The 21,943-nt window shown below is 35.7% G+C and overlaps 1 protein-coding gene across 3 annotated transcripts in view; it reads left to right on the top strand.

Moving 5' to 3' along the window:
• The first annotated feature begins 286 nt into the window (after positions 1-286).
• Positions 287-21,943, top strand: part of ARHGAP29 (Rho GTPase activating protein 29) — a 67,710-nt gene continuing 46,053 nt past the window's right edge. The window contains exons 1-3 of one of the 3 annotated variants that reach the window (XM_059375443.1): positions 287-447; positions 5,826-6,054; positions 16,372-16,506. In XM_059375443.1, the coding sequence (XP_059231426.1) occupies positions 5,850-6,054; positions 16,372-16,506 (340 nt within the window). In that variant the 5' untranslated portion in view covers positions 287-447; positions 5,826-5,849. Of the gene's footprint in view, positions 448-5,817; positions 6,055-16,371; positions 16,507-18,406; positions 18,508-21,943 lie in introns of those variants that run through there. The other 2 variants (XM_059375442.1, XM_059375444.1) reach the window with 2 other exon arrangements.

Below are 21,943 nucleotides of genomic sequence, written 5' to 3'. Positions count from 1 at the left end.
CATCAGGTGACTCGTGCCTGAGGTTCGCTCCGCCCGTCGTGCCTCGAGCCCCACACTGTGGCTAACACGTCCTGCAATGTTGGGGACAGCCTGCCCGCTGGAGTGCCTCTGACAACCCGCGCTCCGCGTGTTGGAGCCGGCAGCCGCCCCCACCTGCGGCCTGACGCCAGAGCCCCGCCCCGCTCGGGCGCGCGGGCCAATGGGCTGGGCCCCAGGGGGCGAGCCGCGGCCGGGCGGGAGGTGCGAGGCCCGGGGGGCGGAGTAAACGGGGCGGCGCGGTGGTGGCCGAAGCTGCTGGGGCGGCGGCGGTGGTGGCGGTGGCGGCTTGGCCGGGCGTCCGCGGGTCGTGGGGGATGGGGGCGGCGAGCTCCAGCCCTCGGCGGAGGCGGCGGCGGCCGTGAGTGTTGGGCGGGCGTCCGCGTCCGGGACGCAGGATGGAGCGCCGCGGTGAGTGTGGGGCTGCGGCGGCTGGCGCTCGGGGCTGGGGTGGTCCGCGGTGCGGCGGGCGGGGTGCGGTCTAGGGTGTGGGTGGCCCATGCGGCGACCCCGAGCCGGGGCGGCGGCGGGCTGCGCTGGGGGTCGGGCTCCTGGCCTCGGTGCTCGTGGTCGTCCGGAAGGGGTCTGACGGTGCGAACGGCGCGCCTGGCGGCCGCGAGCGCCTGCCCAAAACAGATGACGATTAAAATTAAAGCAAACAAGTAACAAGTCCCATCGTCCACGTACTGTTCTAAGACTGCTCCACATTTTAACTTCTTTAACCCTCGCAACAGGTCCGTGATTATTTAAGTTATTTTTTACACGGGGAAGATGAGGTTAACCTGCTGGAGCACACGGGCTAGTAATTGTCAGAGTTCGGGTTTAAACTGAGGCTCTTGTGTGCTCCTGACCGCTAGCGAGTCCAGTCTTAGCTCTGACCCGCCCCACTCCCACCTGTCCTGACTACAGTCCTCACTTCAGCTGGGTTCCATTCCGGAGACGTTTTAGAATATCCGTGGTGCGTTGTTCTCCTCGCCTCTCTCTTTTGGGCTGAGCAGGAGCTCTTTCGTTCCGAGGCCTCAGTGTCACTGGTTTTCCCAATTCCGTTGTGGATGTGTTTGGGGCTTGACTGTTAGATTTCCTTTTAACGGGTGAGCTCAAGAACCCTAGTGACTGAGCCTCTTGTCTCCATGTTAATCTTATTCTACTCTCTTTGGCAAGAAGGAATTGGCCTCGCACCCTTTGTGGGGGCCGGCAGGACTGTTAGCTGCTAAACGCAGGAGCTGGGCGCCCGTTCCCCTTTTTCCACTTGTCTTGGTGACCACATCACTCCTCTGGCACTATCCATGTACGCTGCCCTTTTTGGTTGCTCCGTTTCCCTACTCGGTATTTAAATACGGGGATGGGGAGCGTGCTTTTTGGCATGGGGTAGTTTTGGCTGGTCAAGAGAGAGCCCTGCCTGCCAGGAATGCTAGACATTCTGGAGGCGTGGGAGGTTGGGCAGCTTCCTCTTTTTTAAACGTGCTAGGTTCTAAGTGCACAGGAATGAAGTGTATGTGCACTGCGTGCCTTTCTTTAGAAATTACAATTATTTGCATTTTATTGATAAAACTTTTTGACTTGCCCGTATGCTGTTTTTGTAGGGAGAGCTTTACGAAACTATAATCAAAGACCTCCAGGATTAATTTTTCTGATTTTTTAAAAGCGTCTTTAAGTAGATTCTTACCAAATCAGAAATTGTGCTAAAATAGATTTCTGAAATATCTGGCAATTTTTCTTGAGGTAGGAATAGTTAGATGGGAACTATTAAGTAGATATCTGGGGCAGTTTTAAAAACTTTAATTAGCCCAGTGCCTAAAATGAAAGTACTTATATAATGATGTGTTTGGGGGAGGATATGCATGCAGCATGGGACGTTTGATTAACACAGGCTGCTCAAGTCTTGGGAGAGTCACATTACAGAGTATTGGGAAGTTAGTGTTCACATTTCTAATGCACATATTACTTAGAATTAAAAACATATAGAGAAAGTAGTTTTGTGTAGTAATATTCTTTTACCTACAAAGTTCTTTGCTAAGTGGATAAAACACATTTTTAATGTTGATGGTTTGGAGTTGGAAGAGATGCATGAGATTTTGGAGAGTTTCACAAATATTTTGCTCAATGGTCTGTTTGCATGGTTCAAACTTCACTTGGAAGCCATTTAGTAGGTTTAGATGAAGTCAGCCAAGTTTCTGGAATTGTTTCCAGTGCTGTATTTCTTGCTCACAATCTACAGATATATTGTGGTGTAGCCAAATCTTGTTCATTACCTACGTGTATTTAACAAAAAACAATCTCTCACAGTAAAGCACAGCTAATAATAATGGTTAAGTTACTGAGTTTTCATAATGAACCAGGCACAATGTTAAGTGCTTTCCATATTATTACCTCATTTAATTAAATTGCCGGTTGCAATATGTTAGTAACTACATTTTACATTAATACCAACTAGAGGATATTCATTTTGGGACACAGGAAGGTAGTGTGGATGATCTGGGAAAGTGTATATCCTCCAAATTTTCCTCTATTATAGTTCAGTTTTTTGAAAACTTGGATTAATTCTGTTATTTAAAAATTTTTTTCAACTGTCGTGTTTCCTTTTTTCATTTCCAGTAGGAAAAATAGTTAAGTATATATAACAAAGTTAGTACATTACTCACAATAATGCAGACTAGAGATAGAGTATAATCCTTTCTAGTTCCTCCTCCCCCCGCCCCCCGTTCACGTTTTGTTTGCTTATAGATTTTCTTACTCTTGAGTAAAAATGTTTAGGCATTTTTGAAATACTTTTTACAACTTTGGGTTACTAATTTGACATTATGAAGATGGTAAAATAGGTGAATTGCTTAGATAAGTGAATTGTTTTATTTGAAACTTATGATACACATTTTTAATAACCATCTTTTTTCCAGTGACAGTGACCAGTGATCTAATTTACTAAACTAAAAGCTGTCAAAATTAATCAGAGTGACTTTAATTAAGTAAGCTACAAAAGTGTTAAGTTAGGAATAGTCTTCTCAATGAGTGATTTGTAAAAGAACTGCCCAAATAAGTTGAGTGTTTTGTTTTTATTGTTGGTGGGGAGACTTAGGTATAATAATTATACTAAAAAATTGTCCTGGGCTCATTTTAGAAATTATCTACATATTTAAGGATTAATGTTAGATAGGTTTGGAACTAGCTTAAAGGTAGAAATTACATTTTCAGAAATAATTTGAGATTAACAAAAATATTTAATAAAGCAGCACTGAAAGCTATTGGAGAAGTAGAGAAGCCTTGTCAGAAGTAGAGAAACAAGAACAGAAATCCAACTTTGATTCCAGTTTTATGCAGTCTTGCCTTTATCAGCTTTATAGACTTGTTTTTTTTCTTTTTCTTCTTTTATATTGTTTTATAGACAGATTTCTTGAAAACCCATATATATTTTCCATTTAAAACAGAGCAACAATCCAAAGTTAACCTTTTTTGTTTCTGTAAACATTAATTGCAACTTTACAACCTTGTAAGTTCAGTGTTCATTCTGCAGATTCATTTACTCTGCAAATAGTTTTGAGTAGTTCTTCCCTTATGTGCCAAGCACTGTGCTGTAGCAGGGAACACATGGTTAGCAAACTGACATGGTCTTGATTTCCTTGGGATTATAATCTAGATAGGAAAACATGAATCATCTATTTGAACTTTGAAAAGTGCATTGATGAAAAGTATAAGATGCTGTAATGCATCTAGCAGGAGATTCTGTTCTAGTTTGATGTTAGTTGTTACAGGGGCATGATGGTCCAGGAAGATTTCTTTGAGGAAGTAATCTTTGAGTTGAGGTCAGAATTAGTAAACAAAGGGGAAGGAGTAGTCCAGGCAAGTGGAACTGTATATAGACAGGACCCTGAATCAAATAGTCTGTTTTTCTAGTTGTAGGTCCATGACCCATTACAAGTATGAAACCATTCTGATGGGCTGCAAGCCGCATTTTAAAAAATGAAATGGTATAGGATAGAAAACATCTGGTTTATCACCTGTTTCCTTAGCCAGAATCTGTTTTATGCTTTCCAGCACACAACCACACAAAATCATAACATACTTAATGTGTATACTGTCTCATGATGTGAAATTATTTCCTACTGTGGGGCATAGTAAACAAATACTGTTGGAAAATGAGGAGGGAGTGTGTGTGGCAGGAATGTTGAGAGTGTCCAGTAGGAATTATGGCTCCAGATGACATTGCAGAGGTAAGTAGGGGCCCCTTCTCATGTTGTGCCTTAGAGTTCTCAGTAGATTCTCACTTGTCCTCTGGAGGGGTTTTGAGCAGAGAAATGACATGTTGGGATTCATGTTCTGAAAAGTGTACTCGCTACATTTGGAATAGGATAAGAATGGATGTGGAGAGATCATTAGAAAATCAGTTCCAATAGCTCATATAAGAAATGGTGGTAATTCACCTAGTGTGGTAGTACAGGCAGAAGTAGATAGATTAAAGATACTGTAGATTAGGAAGTGAAAAAAATCTAGAGAGTTGGGTGAGGTATAGGAACGAATAAATGATACAATAATATATCTTACACGTGACCTGGAAGTGAATATTATGTAAAACCTCCTACTGTAAGTTTCACAGTTCTTAGTAACTCTACCATTAGAAAGTATCAAAATATTGAAGATGAAATATTTGAAAAATGTTTAAGTGTTGTGCTAACTTAATTCCTCCAGTAATTTCCTTTTTGATTCAAGAAATGCAGACAAAATTAGGACTTTCAGTTCTGGAAGGGTAAAATGGATGAAGCAGAAACAAACTAAGATTTTCTGAGTTTCAACTGTGTGCCAGGATTAAATGTTTTCATTGTGAAGTCTTTTAATTTTCTGTCCCCTTTTAATTCTCACACAGCCTGTAAAATTATACAGGTCACACATTTAGAAAGTATTGAACCAGAAATTAAGTTTAAACCTTTCTCATTTCAAAAGATAGTATTTTTACTATACCATCTTTAAATTACTGACAATATTGCTCTGATATTCATACATTTATTTGTTCATGCAATCAGGATATATCAGATTTGTAGGCACCTTTAGAACTTCTTTTCAACAGAAAATTATTTTTGCTGAAACTTGATAACCTGGGATGTGTATGCATGTGTGTGTATGTATGCATTATTATTAAGAACTAACTGTAATTGAACTTTTATGTGTCAGACACTTCTATATTTCTGTCTCTTAATGTTTACAATAATCTCATAAAGTAGGTATTGTCAGAATGGTATTCCTATTTTATAAATGAGCATACCAAAATGAAGTGATGTAACAGCTTGTCAGGACAGACATTGTAAATGATAGAGGGGATTTTGAAAATAGGTCTTTTCTTTTGTTGGAGCTCATATTGCGTCTTTATTTTTGAAGCTGATGTCATGGAGTTAGAGTATGTTCTGCCAAGTGACTTTTCAGAACAACTTATAATTAAAAGAATTCTGTACCCTAGGAGTTAAGAGGAAGTTATTAATTAAGAGAATGGATTTTGGCAACTAGACAGATCTGGGTTTTAAGTACCAGTTCATCATCTTTTAGCAGAGAGCTTAGACAAATGATTTAACCCCCAAAGCTTAGGTTGCTTATTTGTGAAATGAAGAGACTAGTAGTTTGCCTATTATAGAATTGTCAAGATGACTGGCATTTAATAAATAAATTGGTAGGACCGTGTTTGTTGTTAATAAAATACTGAGGTGGGCTGTGGGGTGTTTGTGGAAACCTAGTCTGATGTTTCCTCTGTTTGATGTGGTATTTGTGTTTTTCTCTTGTTTTTTCTCCCTTCCACTTAAGGATTTCAGTTTTTCTGACTGTTCTGTGGAAGGATGATTGCTCACAAACAGAAAAAGACAAAGAAAAAACGTATTTTGTCATCTGGCCAACTCTCCACAGATGTTACAACTCCTGAAATGGGGCTCAAGTCCATAAGTTCCAATTCCATTTTTGATCCGGATTACATCAAGGAGTTGGTGAATGATATCAGGAAGTTCTCGCATATGTTACTATATTTGAAAGAAGCTATTCTTTCAGGTTTGTCAACGATTTTCTTTTAACATTCTTACTGGATAGTTTGTTAAATTTTAAATGCCAGCCTAGCTGCAGATAAACACGTACACAGTGGTAGGAACAGGGTATTCTGCTTTAGTTACTTTATGACCTTTTCCCCCCAAAATGTTTGATGTTTGATGTTATGGTGCAAGCTATTTTATTATCAGATACAGTACAATACAAAATAGAAACTTTGGTAAGTGTGAGGGAATAAGCATACAAAAAACAAAACTCAGTCTTTGGTTCTTAGCAGTTAGGCCTATTTGACATGAGAAAATTTTAGATTGTTGGAATTTTAACGTTCTTGTTAATGGTAATGCAGTGCCTTGATTATTCTTTAAGAAGCAGACTAATGTTTATTATTTATATTTTTGATCCTTCTGCCTTGATTCAGTTTTCTACATTGTTCCTAAAACTTAATCTAGAATCACTGCATTTGAGTGAAATTTTTTTTTCTCAAAAGTCACACTTAATTCTGTTTTGCTGTTATATAACCTATTCTTCAATTAAGTGATAATCACAGAATTTATTCTCTGTTTAGTTAGAAATAGGTAACGGAGCAAACTTTATTCTCTTAAAGTAAAGAACTACAGACATCTGTGTTCCCCAAGTTGATTTTAGTCCCTAAGGTTTTTAACTTTTAATACCTGTTTTATGTTCAGATTTGATGGTAGTGATAAGAAAGATACAGCTCCTATCCTTTTGTGATAAATAGTAGTTCGTTTCCATATTCATAATGGTAGGTCTGGATGTAGAAAATGAATATTGCTAGTTTTATTTATATGAGACCTCTTTTGTCTTCGTACACATGAGAGTTTAATAAATATTTTCTCTGTGTATAAGATAAATATTTATTTTCTGATACATGTTCTAGAAAGGAGACTAAAATCATATCTTATACTAAATGCTGCTTTTAAGAGTTTACTTCTAACCTGCTTTTCGATTTGAAATGCCCAAAACAACTGGACTTGAATTATAGCCTTAAAATTTTGGTATTTGAATTTTCTTTAAAACAATCACATAAATCATGTTTTTGAGACTATATATAATATTATTTTTAAAAAGTTACCTATACACCTGTTCATTTTAATAGCTTGATTTTGAAATTTAGTTATGGTTGATTAAATGGTAATAAAGTTTTCTTTTTCTTGTGGGAAGGTATTCTAAATATATTAAGCATTATACTGGGAATAAATTTCTTAACAAAATGATACCATCTGCCATTTATTTAAAGAAGCATAGTTTTAAATAAACCCTTTTCTTAACTGGGTTAATTGTTTTAAATTTGTTTTTAAATTTACATACAGTAAAGGTCATTCTTTTTGGTGTAAGTTCATTAACTGGGTTAATTTTGAAAGTAAAATTTAAAATGATGCCTTGGTTGACAAATCATTTACCTCAATTTAGGGTAAAATCCAGTTTTCTTTAATTATCAATTTAAGTGTTCATTAATACAAATAAAATTTTTAGTTAAGATTTTTATTTGTTTTTGTTTTCCTCAGGAGATTAACATCGTTTTAAATCCTGATCTTGCATATTTATCCCTTGTCTCACAGATTTTAAATGATGATAATTTAAAATAAGTGGGACAACTCTTTATCTTCAGTTTTTTTAAGTGAATTTTAATTTGTGAATAGATAATTCAGAGACTAGGAGAGAATTGAAAGCTGATTCTAATTGAGAAAAGAGAAAATTTCTAAGTAAGATGGCAAAAGGAGACTGCCCCTTAAGATAAAAGTATGCATATGGAAATCTAGTTTTCATGAAAATTTATTATTAAAAATTTATAAAGATCTTATCCCTTAAAAAAAAAAGATTTATTTATTTGAGAGAGAGAGAGCGAGCATGCATGCACACCCAGGGTAGGGGAAGACAGAGGGAGAGGGAGACAGAGTCTCAAGCAGACTCCCCACTGAGCCCAGAGCACCACTCAGGGCTCAATCTCAAGATCCTGAGATCACGACCTGAGCCAAAATCAAGAGTCAGACACTTAACCAACTGAGCCACCCAGGCACCTCAAGATATTGTCCTTTTTAATAAGGAAACCAGTACTTCAAAATTTAAATTCTTGATTTTATTGCTGATAGTAAAAAAGTTTGCCATTTATGACTGGTAAATTAATTTAAAAAATCTAAAAACTTTTGGATAACCAACTCTCATTAGAAAGCCATGGCCAGAGAATTTTCATTATTTACCTTTGGATTGATTTTAATGTTTGGTTCTTCAATCAGAGTTAAAAGGATATATGTATGCTATCTCAAATCTTGGATGTAACAAGAATTTGTTTTCTATCTTCAGATCATTATTATTAAAATCTGACACTAATTTTGAGTTGATAGAAATTTTTTTGTTTCTATTATATATGCTCAAAGGAGCATATATAAATATATAAATTAACCTCATTATAAATAATACTATAAGTAATATGCTTATGTTTAATTTTGATCATGATTTTCTGCTAGTTAGAATATCAGACTATTCCTCATAATAATTTTATTACAAGAATCACACAAGAAAAAAATCTTCAGGAAAGCAGGTAAAAAGCTTAAAATTCTGTAATTACTTGAGATGGTATTGTTATATATGTTCCTATAGACTAGACATAGGCCATACTTTTGTTTTCTGGGTATTGAGAACTTCTGCTGTTGTTTACTACCACCCTACTCATAAGCTGGCCAGACAGAAAAAAGCTGTTTCACTGTTTTTCTTTTGGAGTGAGGGAGACTTTTCAGTGGCCTTGCCAATATTTTGTCTTTTGCTTCCTTAAGAGGAAAGATGCCAGATTTCTGGCATTGTTCATTACCATGTCAGCTGGCTGTTAAAAAGCTAAAAAGTTAGCTTTTAAAAATAAAGAGTGTAGGTATACAGTTAAATCACCTTTTGGTATAATCTGAATACCGTTTTCTTTATATATGTTACCTTTCATGAGGCAATGATGTGCAAAAATCACTTGACCCTTGCTTCAGGTGTTCAATCATATTTCTGAGGCTACACGTAGATTAATAGCTTTATGATTGATTTATAGCCACATTTTCCTTTCCTTGAAACTTGTTATAGGAATGATACGTAATTATATATGGTGCTTTGCATTTTATAAAGTGCTTTTACATACAAACACCGTTTAATCAGAGTACCCACAAAGACCGGTAGTTTTAGCCCCATTTCACAGATGAGTTGTATGTATAACATAGATTGTATGATTTCATCAACCTCTTATTGCTGATATATAGTGATTTCTTTTGGAATCCAGAGGTCATAAATGCAGAATGGTGTGTGTTCTTTCCATGCTATCTCAACTGCTTCACATGGCAGGTACTTTAAAAAAATACCATTCCGTCTTCATTAGTTCATCAGCCAGTTCTGTTTTTTTTGTTGTTGTTTTTTTTTTTTTTAATTTTTAATTTTTTATAAACATATATTTTTATCCCCAGGGACCAGTTCTGTTTTTGATGGGGACTATGTAGACCTGCAGTATCCAATATGGTAACCTCTAGACATGTGGCTAATAAAAAAATAACTTTTTATTTTAAATAAAAAAATTCAAATAAAATTTAAATAAAAATTTAAATAAAAAATTTATTTCTTCAGTTGTAGTACCCACATTTCAAGTTCTTATTAGCCTTATGTGGCTAGTGGCTACCATTTTGAACAGTGAAGGTATAAATATTTACATCATTGCAGAAATTTCTGTTGGACAGTGCTGGCATAGACATTTGGCCTTTATCAGTCTCAAGACTACTGAGATGAATTCTTGAGCTATAAACATTTGTTTATTTCTATAGCACTTAAAGAAACCTAGAAATAGTTGTTACTGGAGCAAATTTAACAAAATGTTAATTAGAAATAGGTACTCTTGGGGTCTTTTTAGAATCCCTTTGTCTTTGGAGTGCATAGCTTTAATGCTATCCTTTGATTTGAACCAACAGATCAGTTTCCAGCCAGGCTATACAAATTGATGAAATTGGTAGTAATGGATAGCAGAAAGAACTATGAAGAGAATCACTTTATCTAAGTTCTAGGCCTTGTTCTGCTACTGACTAGTTTTGGAATATGGCCTCAGTCATTTAATGATTTAAGAATGAGGTGCTGTACCAGATGCTACCAGTTTTCATAATTCTGTGATTCAGAATTTGATTGGAGTTGGAGATTGTACATCGTTATGAATATCAAGAGTTCAGAGCTGTAGAAGACAACTAAATATTTGTTTTCCAAGTATATAATACATTTTTATATAAAAAAGATTTATTTATTTAAGAGTGAAAGGGAGAGAGAGCATGAAAGTGCAAGTAGGGGCAGGGGGCAGATGGAGAGGGAGAGAGAGAATTTCAAGCAGACTCCCTGCTGAGTGCAGAGCCCCATCTGGGGCTTGATCTTATGACTCTGAGATCACGACCTGAGCCAAAATCAAGGGTTGGACAACTCAACCACCCAAGGGCCCCCCATATAATGCATTTTAGAGGACATCTGCCTCCCACTAGTCTATAGGATTTTGTAAATGTGGGTTTTATGGTAACTTTCTTAAATGTGGTATTTGTGAAATTTGTGAAAGTGAGTCTATGAAGCTCCTGTTGCCATAGTTTTTAAGGAACTGATTAGAGAAAATAAGTATCTACCAAAGAGCTCTGTGGTAACAAGTAAGGTAGGTACACAATTTGTCTCTGCTCTTTTTATTTACAAATAAAAATTAAGAGTTTAATGTGGGACATCAGATGTCTGTGAAAACTCATGCTTTGGTAAAGTAGCTGATAGAGTTTGTTGATTCTCTGTCCACTGTTTATTTCCAGGAGGAGGTTACCCTGTAGTCTTATATAAGTAGCACATGTGGAATTTGAAGTTTTAGATTTCTATCCAGTGTCATTAAGATGCATTATGAATAATCACAGGGCCAGATTTTACATTTTATTTTAAAATGCTGAAGGCACTGTATTATACATGTACTCTTCTGTGTTTAAATACAACACTAGTAGTTAACATATGTGCTGTTTAAATACCACTTCAGGTTTATGGTTGTCCCCCTAGGGAATAATGTGTTCTTAATTCCAAAGAACAGATTCATAAGTGTTCTTCTAGTTCATACAATAATCTTAAACTCTGCAGTGTACCGCCTCATTTCTGGTAGAACACCATTCAAGGAAGTTCAACATTTGGGCATGTGAAAGGTGCAAGGCTTTTTAATTGGGCTAGAAAGAATAGTGAAAATTACTTAATTTTTCTGCCCCTCAGTGCTTGGAGAAGTAGTCATTGCTGTTATAAAATGCATTTGAAGGGAAATTGGTAGTTTGTCTAATATACTATTTTGAAACTGGAATTTAATGAACGTTTACTATTGTGATAGTGGTGCCTTGTCTATGTTTTGTTCTTTAAATAGTTTAGAAAGGAAGATAAAACTTTATCATCAGTTGCAGATAAAGTTCTCTAATTTTAAAAAAAAAAAGCTTTCTGATTTAAGAGTGTATCACTTTATTTTGTAAAAACATAACTGAATCTTATAAATGATAGCTTCTGATGAATTCTGTCTAGGTCCTTAATTTGTCTGAACTATGGTTAGAAGAGGTATGTTAACTTTATAAGGTAATTTTTTTTTAAATAAAAGAAGTTAAATAAAAAGTCTAATGCCATTAAGTAATATGTTCTGTTGTAAGAGGGAAAGTCTGCATAAATTTTCAGTCTTAATTGAAATCCTGTCTTTTTGATTAACTCAATTTTCCCTAGGTGATTATACAGGAGAATATGCAAATTTATTTCAGACAAATTTCAACAGTTAATTTTACCACTGATGAAAATTAATTTTCATCATCTGTATCCTCTATATATATCCTCTATATCCAGAAATTTTGTGAAATATTAGGAAGGTTGGGTTGCTAGTCTCAGGTATGTCCTCCTGCCATGTTCTTTTAGAAGTAGATCTCTCCAGAAGTGATTTCTAATGGATATCACTTAGGAAGAGTTCAGGTAAATGTAGATAGGTTATGACTTTGAAATGAATCTTTGAAGAATAAAGAATGAAATACAGGTAGCTGCTTTAGGACATAATGTGCCAACTCTTAGGAGACTACTTTTGTTTGTTTGTTTGTTTCACTTGTCTGGAATTGTTTATAATACGTTAACACCATTTATAATAGTAACTGGCATATTTGATTAGACGGTAAAGCCTATTTAATCAGAGAGTGCAGAGTACCTGTCATTAAACCGTAACTTCTTTAATCATGTTACCATATCATAGTGATTAAGAGCACAAAATCTAGAGCTAGAACAACTAAGATGGAATCCTCACTCTGAAACTTGCTAGTTATATATCGCCATGAGCAAGTTACTTATCTTCTCAGTGCCTCAGTTTCTGCATCTGTTGGAAGGAGAGAATAGTACCTACGTCACTGGGATGTTGTGAAGACTAGAGTTCATATATATAAAGCTCTTACAGTAAGTTTTTAAAAATGTCAGCTATTATTATTTTTACAGTCCCCAAGTGGCTGAATAAAGGAAGCTGCTGTTCATACTTAGCTTTTATCCTGTAAATTCAGAAGGCATTACTGCAAAAAAAGGGAGTTTCCTAGTGATAAGTTCTGAAACTTACTTTCCTCCTTGTTTTCATTGCTTTCCCAGAGAGGTTAAGCTAAATTAACAAGAGTGGTTTTAAAAATTATTGTCAGTTTTTTTAAAGCAAGGAAAACACCATGGTTTTTTCATTTATTTACTTAAGCATTTCCATGAAGTGTTTGCAATATAAACACTGTGGTATTGTGTTAATGCATGAGAACCAAAAAGTGGAGCTGGCTAATCTGCTTTCACTTGATAAGCTAAATGAAGCAGAAAATAAATGGCACAAATGAGTAAAACAATAAATTAAAATTCAGATTACCATATTACAGGCATGGTAGATAAACAAGCAAACATTGGGTTACTGGAGTTTTACTCTTCTAGATAACTAGTATTAAGATTTTGGCTAAACATTATAGTAATTGCATCTGCACATATGTATATATAAAACAATAGGCTTTGCAGTGCAAAACTAAGAAAAATATAATTATGTTATTTTTACAACTATTCAAATTATATTATTTTCCAGAAGTTTCTTTTATTTCAAAGGTACTAGGTTCCATTTCAGACCTAACATATGTTATTAGCCTATTTCCACCATTGCCTTAACTAATAAAAATAGCTGTAAACATTTATGGTGGGTGTTCCAAGTGCATGATGTGTTTTAAGTCATTGAATCCAACAATACTATGAAGTAGTTACTATTGTCTTCCTTTTATAGGTGAGGAAACTGAGGCACGCAGAAGTTAAGTATCTCACCCAAGGTTTATGAACCGTGCAGCTGAAATTCAAATTCAGGCAGTCTGCTTCTAGAGATAATGCTTTTAACCAACCACTAAGCTTTATTGTCTCAACTAAGTAAACCTACTAAATGAAGTAACATCCACAGTTAGGAAACAGATGAAACAGATAATGATCATTTCAGATTATTCTTTAAGCTGCATAGCGCATATTCTGTAGCATTTGAAACTTTTATAATTAAAAAATGCATTTATAATTTAATATATATTTTTTTAAAGATTTATTTATTTATTTGACAGAGAGAGATCACAAGTAAGCAGAGAGGCAGGCAGAGAGAGAGAGAGGAGGAAGCAGGCTCCCCGCCGAGCAGAGAGCCCGATGTGGGACTCGATCCCAGGACCCTGAGATCATGACCTGAGCCGAAGGCAGCGGCTTAACCCACTGAGCCACCCAGGCGCCCCTATAATTTAATATATTTTTACAGGAAAATTCCAAAAGTACATAAAATTCCTAATATCTCTTGCCCATCTGTATTTTATTTTTTAGATAGACTTTATTCAGGAGGGAAAAATGAAACAAGGTGAAACCAGACAGGGAGACAAACCACAGGAGACTCTTTCTCAGGAAACAAACTGAGGGTTGCTGGGGGGTGTGTGTGTAGGGAGAGGGTGGCTGTGTTATGGACATTGGGGAGGGTATGTACTATGGTGAGTGCCGTGAATTGTGTAAGACTGATGATTCATGGACGTATACCCCTGAAACAAACAATACAGGGGCGCCTGGGTGGCTCAGTGGGTTAAACCTCTGCCTTCGGCTCAGGTCATGATCTCAGGGTCCTGGGATCGAGCCCTGCATCAGGCTCCCTGGGGAGCCTGCTTCCCTCCCTCTCTCTCTCTCTCTGCCTGCCTCTCTGCCTACTTGTGATTTCTGTCTGTCAAATAAATAAATAAAATCTTAAAAAAATATATATTATATGTTGGTTTAAAAAATAAATAAATAGACTCTATTCTTAAAACAGTTTTTGATTTACAGAAAAATTGAGAAGATAATACAGACTGTTCCCATATATTCTGATACCCAGTTTTTCTTATTTATTAACAACTTGACATTAATATGGTACATCTGTTAACCAATATTTGATAATAATGATACATTATTATTGATTAAAGCCCATAGTTTTATTCATATTTCTGTAAGTTGTTCCTAATGTCCCTCTTTTCTTCTAGGATCCTTTCATATTACATTTAATTCTCATGTCTCTTCAGACCCTCCTTGGTTGTGATAGTTTCTCATACTTAGCTCATTTTTGATGACCCTGATGGTTTTAAGGAATACTGGTTAGATATTTCGTAGGATGCATCCTGATTAGAATTTATCTGATGTTTTTCTCATGATTAGATTGGGATGTTGGGAGGAACAGATATAAAGTGCCATTTTCATCACAGGTCATATCAAGAATAATTTCTAGAAACATGATTTATCACTCAATGTCAACCTTGATCATCTGTCTTAGTAATAAAGTTTCTTTACTTTAAAGTTACTCTTTTTGTCCCCCTTTCTCTACTTTACTCTTTGGAAGGAAGTCACTATATGCATGCTCCATCTACTTGAGGACAAAATATCTATATAAATTATTTGGCATTCTTCTATCCAAGAGATATATCTCTTCCTGCACTCATTAATTTGTTCATTTATTTGTGTCAGTATGAACTAATGGATATTTACTTTATACTTTGAATTATAATCCAGTACTACTTTATTTGTTGCTCAAATTGTTCTAGCTTTGGCCGTTAGGAGCTCTCTCAGTTGTCTTCTGTGTACCCTTGATGTACCTTAGTCAGTGTGAGGGTTAGTTTTTGCTAAGCTCTTACTTTCTGGCTCTACTAGATGCACCTAACTTGTCCTGCACGTTTTCTGCCCCAGTCCTAGAATCAACCATTTCTCTAAGGAGCCCTGATACTTTTTTAGTGAACGGTAGTAGAAACCAAGCTCAGGGTGGTAGGTGTGCTTGTTCCTAAGCGGTGTCATTTCTAAAAGATGGCATATTTGATGGATGATGGCTTTTTCATTCAAAAATTTTTCATTTTGGTTTTTTATTCTAAAGACAGTTTTTATTTCTAATGGTTATCTTTTCAACACTTCTGAAATAATTATATAATTATGACATTATTTTTGTTTTCTAAGCTATTTCAGGGGGAAGCAGTCTAACATTAAGAGCGTGGCTTCTAGAATTATATTCACTAGGTTCAAATTCTGTCCCCACAGCTTAGTAACTTGGTGAACTTGAGTGTGCCTCAATTTTCTCATCTGTACAGTGGGTATTTTAAAATTATCTGGATGTGAAAGTTAATGAGATAATATCTTTTAAGTGCTTTTAACAGTACCTACCACATAGGAAGCATTTAAAAAATTTTAACTGTATTTAAACACTGGTTCTATAAGGTTACAGAAAGGAAAATTACATCAGAGTGTTACATTTAAAGTAGTCATCTTTTCAGACTTTTGAAGATTACTTGAGGGATTTTAAAGTTAGGGTGATTATTCTTTCTTGTTTACCTAGGATGGCCATCCGGGAATATGCCTCTCGGTGCTGGCAGGAGGAGTAGCTCTCCCCTTTTCACTTGCTTAGAGTTTTTGGTTTGGATGATAAGTTATATAGTTACATTATTTATAAGGCTTATAAAATTATGTCACCTGCATCTAACCAGAGTTGCTGTAAATGAACAGAGCAGGCTGGGGGCAGACAGGTGGGGGCTAGGAAGGAAGGCGCAATCTGCAGAACTGGGAAAACTGAAAAAGGTAGGGCTAAAATGACCATAACTGTGAAATCCTTACCAAATTAAAATGATTATAGAGTTTTTGAAGGCTTAATTGCAATGGTGAAAAATACAAGTGAACATGTCAGTAGGCAAACATTGCAGGGCCACTGCTTTTATTTGAAGTGTGCTTCAAAATGGTCTTTCATCGTTTGCATTCCGGAAACTTGGTCTGGGAAACAAATAATTTTTTTTTTCTTTTAAGACTGTTTTAAAGAAGTTATTCATATACGTCTGGATGAACTTCTCCATGTTTTAAAATCTGTAATGAATAAACATCAGAACCTCAATTCTCTTGATCTTCAAAATGCTGCAGAAATGCTTACTGCAAAAGTAAAAGGTAAGAAAGATGTATTAAAAGTCTGTTGGTAAAAAAAAAAAAAAAGTGTTGGTGTGGGCAGAAAGCGTCTAAGTAATACATTTTGGTCCATAATGAGTACAGTGCCACCTCCCCACATGGCATCAGTATGCATATAAGTAGGAATTATGTATACTTCAGTATGTAGATATTCCCATTAGGTCACACCTAAAACTCTATTCCTTTCAAAAATTAAAACTGCATTCAGCAGGAAGGAATTTGAAAATAATGACTGAAATAAACTAAACAACTGATATTGAAAATTTCTGAGTTTTTTGAGAGTGCATGCTCTTTTGAAGTAGGTTATTAGTGTACAAAGATCTTTGTTTTGTAAGGACAATTGTTGCTGGAAAATGGTCATTTGTAGTGACTTCGCTTAAAAGAGGGAGCCAAACAAAGAAAAAGACTTAATTGGAATCTTTTTTTTTAAGGTAAAAAAATGAAACTAAAATTATATATGGATGTACAGACACACATACACACACGTATGTTACAGGTGCTAAAGAATCAATGATTGGGATTTATCCTCTAATGAAATGACTTGCCACCAAAAATATTTTATTTTATTAGAATCTAATATTCCAGACTGTAGTGTTTAAGAAGGATTGAGGTGCAGCAAGTATTTGAGAAGAATGAGGCAGGGGGTTCAGTTAGTGAGATGGTTAGAAATAAGGGGCGGGACGCCTGGGTGGCTCAGTTGGTTAAGCAGCTGCCTTCAGCTCAGGTCATGATCCCAGCGTTCTGGGATCGAGTCCCACATCGGGCTCCTTGCTCAGCAGGGAGCCTGCTTCTCCCTCTGCCTCTGCCTGCCATTCTGTCTGCCTGTGCTTGCTCTCTCCCCGCCCCTTCTCTCTGATAAATAAATAAAATCTTAAAAAAAAAAAAAAGAAAGAAAGGGCTGCATGTGGGCTGCCAGTCTGATCAAAGAAGCTGGAGTGTGATGGAGGTGGAGTGTAGTTGTTATAGAAGAGGAGATGGGTGCTGGTTTGATGGACAGGACAGGTGGAATATTGAGGATTAATGTGAAGTTTGGAGTTGAAGATAGGGACTTGAAAGCTGTTGGTGTATCGGTGATAATGGAAGAGGGCAGCTCCAATCCACAGTTTGCAGAGTAAGTGTAGGCTGAGTGTGAGGTCCCAGGGATGGAGAGAAAATAGAGGAGCCTGAGAAACACCTAAGAAATAGGGAGATGGTCTAGAGAAAGATGTCATGGAATTTTAAGAGTGTGAGGTTCTAGAAAGGGATTGTCAGCATTAAATGTCACTGATAAGTAATCTGAATTCAAGCAAAGTAACTATAGAAAGTGACTCACCAGGGGTTGAATAAAGAAAGGAAAGGATTCTTTGGGGAGGGGAATTACCTGTTCCGAGTCCGGTGGGCATTTCCTGGGTTAGGGTGGGTGGAGGTTGGGGACTGTGATCTAGAGCACTTTTGTAAGAAATCTGAATGTGAAGAACTTAATGCAGTTGGGGAACACATACTCCTATCTAGAGAAAGCCAAGGGCAAGTAAGTGTCAAGGGCTGAGGCAGGAGAAGAAAATAAAAACTTTGTCAATAATATATGGTCCCTATACCTGAGAACCACTTCCTCTGCTTTTTTGACGTAGATTTATTTTGCTTGAGTGGTTCTTTTTCCTTGTTTCTTTTTCTGTATTTCAAGCATTAAAAAACATGTAGATGACTTTACATGGGAAAAATGAATAGTTTGTTGTGACTTTTAAAAATGTGCTTAGTAACCAAATTTGTTTTTAAATAGCCTGTTTATAAGTGCCGTTTAACTTAGGGAAATTTGCGTCTATAGATAGTAAAATTTCCATGCTTGGAAATAGCGACCACAGTTCATTCAATTGTTGTCAGTAGCTATTGTGTGCAGTCAGGATGTCCTGGGGAAGGAGTATGCCTGTGTATAGTTGGTGTCCACATTCCAGAAACAAACGAAGAAAGTGGCCTCTCAGCTGCCTTGGAGATCTTTTTTCCTTTGAGGTAAAGCTATCTTTTGAATATTATCTCCCACTAGGACTGTCTTTACCTTTGGGATTATTGTTACCATCTTTCTTTTGTGTTGGGTGGAATTTAAAAGATTACTTTGCTTATTCTGTTTTAGTAAGGCTGCATGAGACCAGAAAATTTTAAAAATCGTTTTTTCCTTGGTGTATTTTTATGTTTTTAAATAAAACCTTTCCTCCTTGCTCTTATTGTTGAGACCATCTAAGTGAAAGGAGTTTAAAAATGAAAAATATCCAGTGACCTGAAAAATCGAGGTCAAATTAGAGCTTACTTAATTTTTTCTTTTAATGATTATTTTCAAACCCTGGAAAGACAAGGGGGAGGCAGAAACCATTTTTGAATCTCTGTTCTTTGGCAGTCTAGATGTTTTACATATGCTGTCTATTTTAATATTTTCAAAAAACCTATTAAAGTGCATTTTTATTTCTATTTTAAATGGGGAAAACTCAAAGAAAAAAAAGCTGTTATAACTTGGGATCAGAAAGCTGTCTGGAATGTGAAGATCATTTTTTCTTAAATCCCTGATTGCATTTAAAAAATAAAGATGACATGACTTGCTGAGGAGGACATCTTAACTGTCGATGCATTTGGCAAGTATACTAAGACATTTAAAAAAAAAGATATACAGAATGACTTTAGAATCAGGGAGGTATAATTTTGTTTGTGCTACTGCAGGATGAATAAAGTCTGTCCACTTCCTGTACATCATAAATACATTGGAATAAAATTGGAATCTCTCACTCCTCTTATTTTTTAAGTATGGAATTTACCTTTTTGATAATTTTTAAAGAAAAATTTTAAGCTTTAAATCAAATTAAAAACTTTAAAAGAAAAAGCTTTACTCATTTATTCTGGTAGTGATTTGTATTTCCTGTGTCTCGTCCTGTTTCCAGGCAGGAAGTTAAGTCTGACAAAATATTTGCAATATGGTAAGAGAGATACAGCTTATTTTTGAAGTAGATAAAAGACATCTTCACTCAGGAATTTATTATGTACTTAAGTATTTGTGTTTTCACTATTTACATTTGTTTCGGTTAGTCTTGTTTGTAATTTAAATTAATATGACTGTTCATTTAGGTTTCTCGTGTTCTGTATTTTGCACTATATTTAAAAACTGAGAAACAAAAGAGAAAAATGAGCTTTGATTATGTGTCTGAAATTGTAGGAGCTTTGTGTCTTCTTTCTGTTTTGAAAACTTAAATTTTTAATAGGCAGTACATTGAAATGATTCGTAATGCAAATGGCATAAAAGAGTATTCAGCAGTGAAGTGTCTTTCCTACCTCAGATGCTTGGCTACCCTTTCCTTTACCTAGATAAGCCGCAACTACTACTGGATTTTTGTGTATCTTTCTAGAGACATTATTTTATGTAAACAATACAATATGTTCTTTTTTTTACTCTCCTTTTTTACCGAATGGTAGCATTCTGCTCCTTGCTCATTGTTCTGAGTTATGTTCTGTACATAAAGGGTTGCCTAATTCTTTTGTTGGAATTTGTTCTGTTTTTTTTCAAAGGTGCATGGTAATCTGTTATGCTCATGTGCTATAATTTATTTAACTAATCACTAATGGATATTTGGATTGTTTCCATTTTTTTTTTTTCTGTTACAAATAATGCTTCAATGAATAGCCATGTTCATTTGTATTTATTTTCTTTATATTGCTAAATAACCTCTGTGGGAACTCTGCCATTCTGATAGCAGTGCTGAGAAGGCTGATTTATTGCACCTTTGCCAACAGAGCTGGTTACCAAGCTTTGTAACCCAGTCTAATAGTAAAAATTGGCATCTCAGTGTAGATTGATTTGCATTTCCCTCATTTTGAGTGCAGTTGAATATGTTTTCATGTTTTAGAGCCATTTGTACATCCTTTTATGTGAGTTGCCTCTTTACCCTTTTTTGTGTGTGTGTGTGTGGTTGGTCTTTTTTTCTAGTACTGATTTATAGAAACTTTGTATAAGTGAAATTAGCCCTTAATCTTTGATATAAATTGCATATTTTCTTTATCTTTTGATTTGCTTATGGTATTTTATTTTTGCATTTAAATGTATCTGTCCTTTTTATGGTCCTTGGGTTTTAGGTATTAGGAAGGACTTTCCCACTCTGAGATTATAATAGCATTCTACAGTGTGTTTTCATTTAATGTTTTCCTGGTGTCACTTATTAAATTAAAGTCCTTGATACATTCTAGATTGTCTACATGTCTAGCTTATTTATCAAATAATTCTTTTCCCCACTGATCTGAGATGCCATTTTTATCATAAATACACTAAACTGTCATATATAGTTATATCATTTGGGACTTACTTTATGCCCCATTGATTTGTTTAGTCATGTGCCAATACCACACTATATAAAGTTGTATAGTATGTTTTAGTATCTGATGGGGTAACTCCTCTTCCCGTTACTCTTTTTTTTCAGGATTTTATTTTTTGATCAGGACTTTTGAATTGGCTTATATAATTCCAAAAAAAAATCTATTTAAAAAAATCTATTGGTATTTTGAGGATGATGAGTAAAATTTATGATTTTATAAACTTACAATTTATAAATTAAGGAGAAGTTACATGTTTAACATTTCTGAGACTATGGTATACATTTCATTTCTTCAGGTTGTCTTTTGTGTTTCTCAGAAGCAACTTAAAGTTTTCATTTTGTAAGCCATACTGCTTTTTGGTCTTTCCCCCTATGCATATGATGAAAATTTGTCTACATTTTATCTTTTAATTCATTGGTTTGCAAACTGTAGGTCCTGATGTATGACATCAAGTTAGTGGATTGTAACCAGCATTTTTAAAATACAAAAGAGAATAGAAAAGAAAAATCAGAATGCAACACTCATTATATAAGACTTAAGGATGTTTTGAAACTTCAGAGGTGTTATGTAACTAATAACTATTGTATGTGTTTGGAATACTTGGTCATGATATAATATGTATTTCTTACTGAAGGTTGTGGTCAAAAAAGTTTGAAAGTCACTAATAGATGGTGTGTTTGAAAGCTACTCATGTGATTTCTTAAAGCGATACTTAATATGTCTTAGTACTTAGTGTTGTGACTTAATTTGGAGCTCAAGGGAGACAGTTATTTAAACCTTGAGCAAAATTTTGATGTCATTTTGAAGAATGGCTAATAGGGAGAAGGGAGTGGACACAGTAACACCAATTAGCAGGTTGTTAAATAATCCAGACTACAGGTAAAATGTGGCCTTTTGAACTGAATGGCAGTGGGAATGGTAAGGAAGAAATATTTTAGAGGTATTTTAAAAGCAAAGGTATAAGCTAAGGAATGTAGAGAAAAGAGTAGGCTTGCAGGGCAGAATGGAAGGGAGGATAGGGTTCAGGTAGGACATGTTGAGGTTGTAATGCTGGTGGGGGAAGCCTAGAAAGTAGGAGAAAGAATATATCAAACAG

Source organism: Mustela nigripes, chromosome 14 (assembly GCF_022355385.1).
Source record: "Mustela nigripes isolate SB6536 chromosome 14, MUSNIG.SB6536, whole genome shotgun sequence".
In the NCBI taxonomy this organism is placed as follows: Eukaryota; Metazoa; Chordata; class Mammalia; order Carnivora; family Mustelidae; genus Mustela; species Mustela nigripes.
The sequence above is the reverse complement of the archived record's forward strand: the minus strand, read 5'-3'. Positions and strand labels throughout refer to the sequence as shown.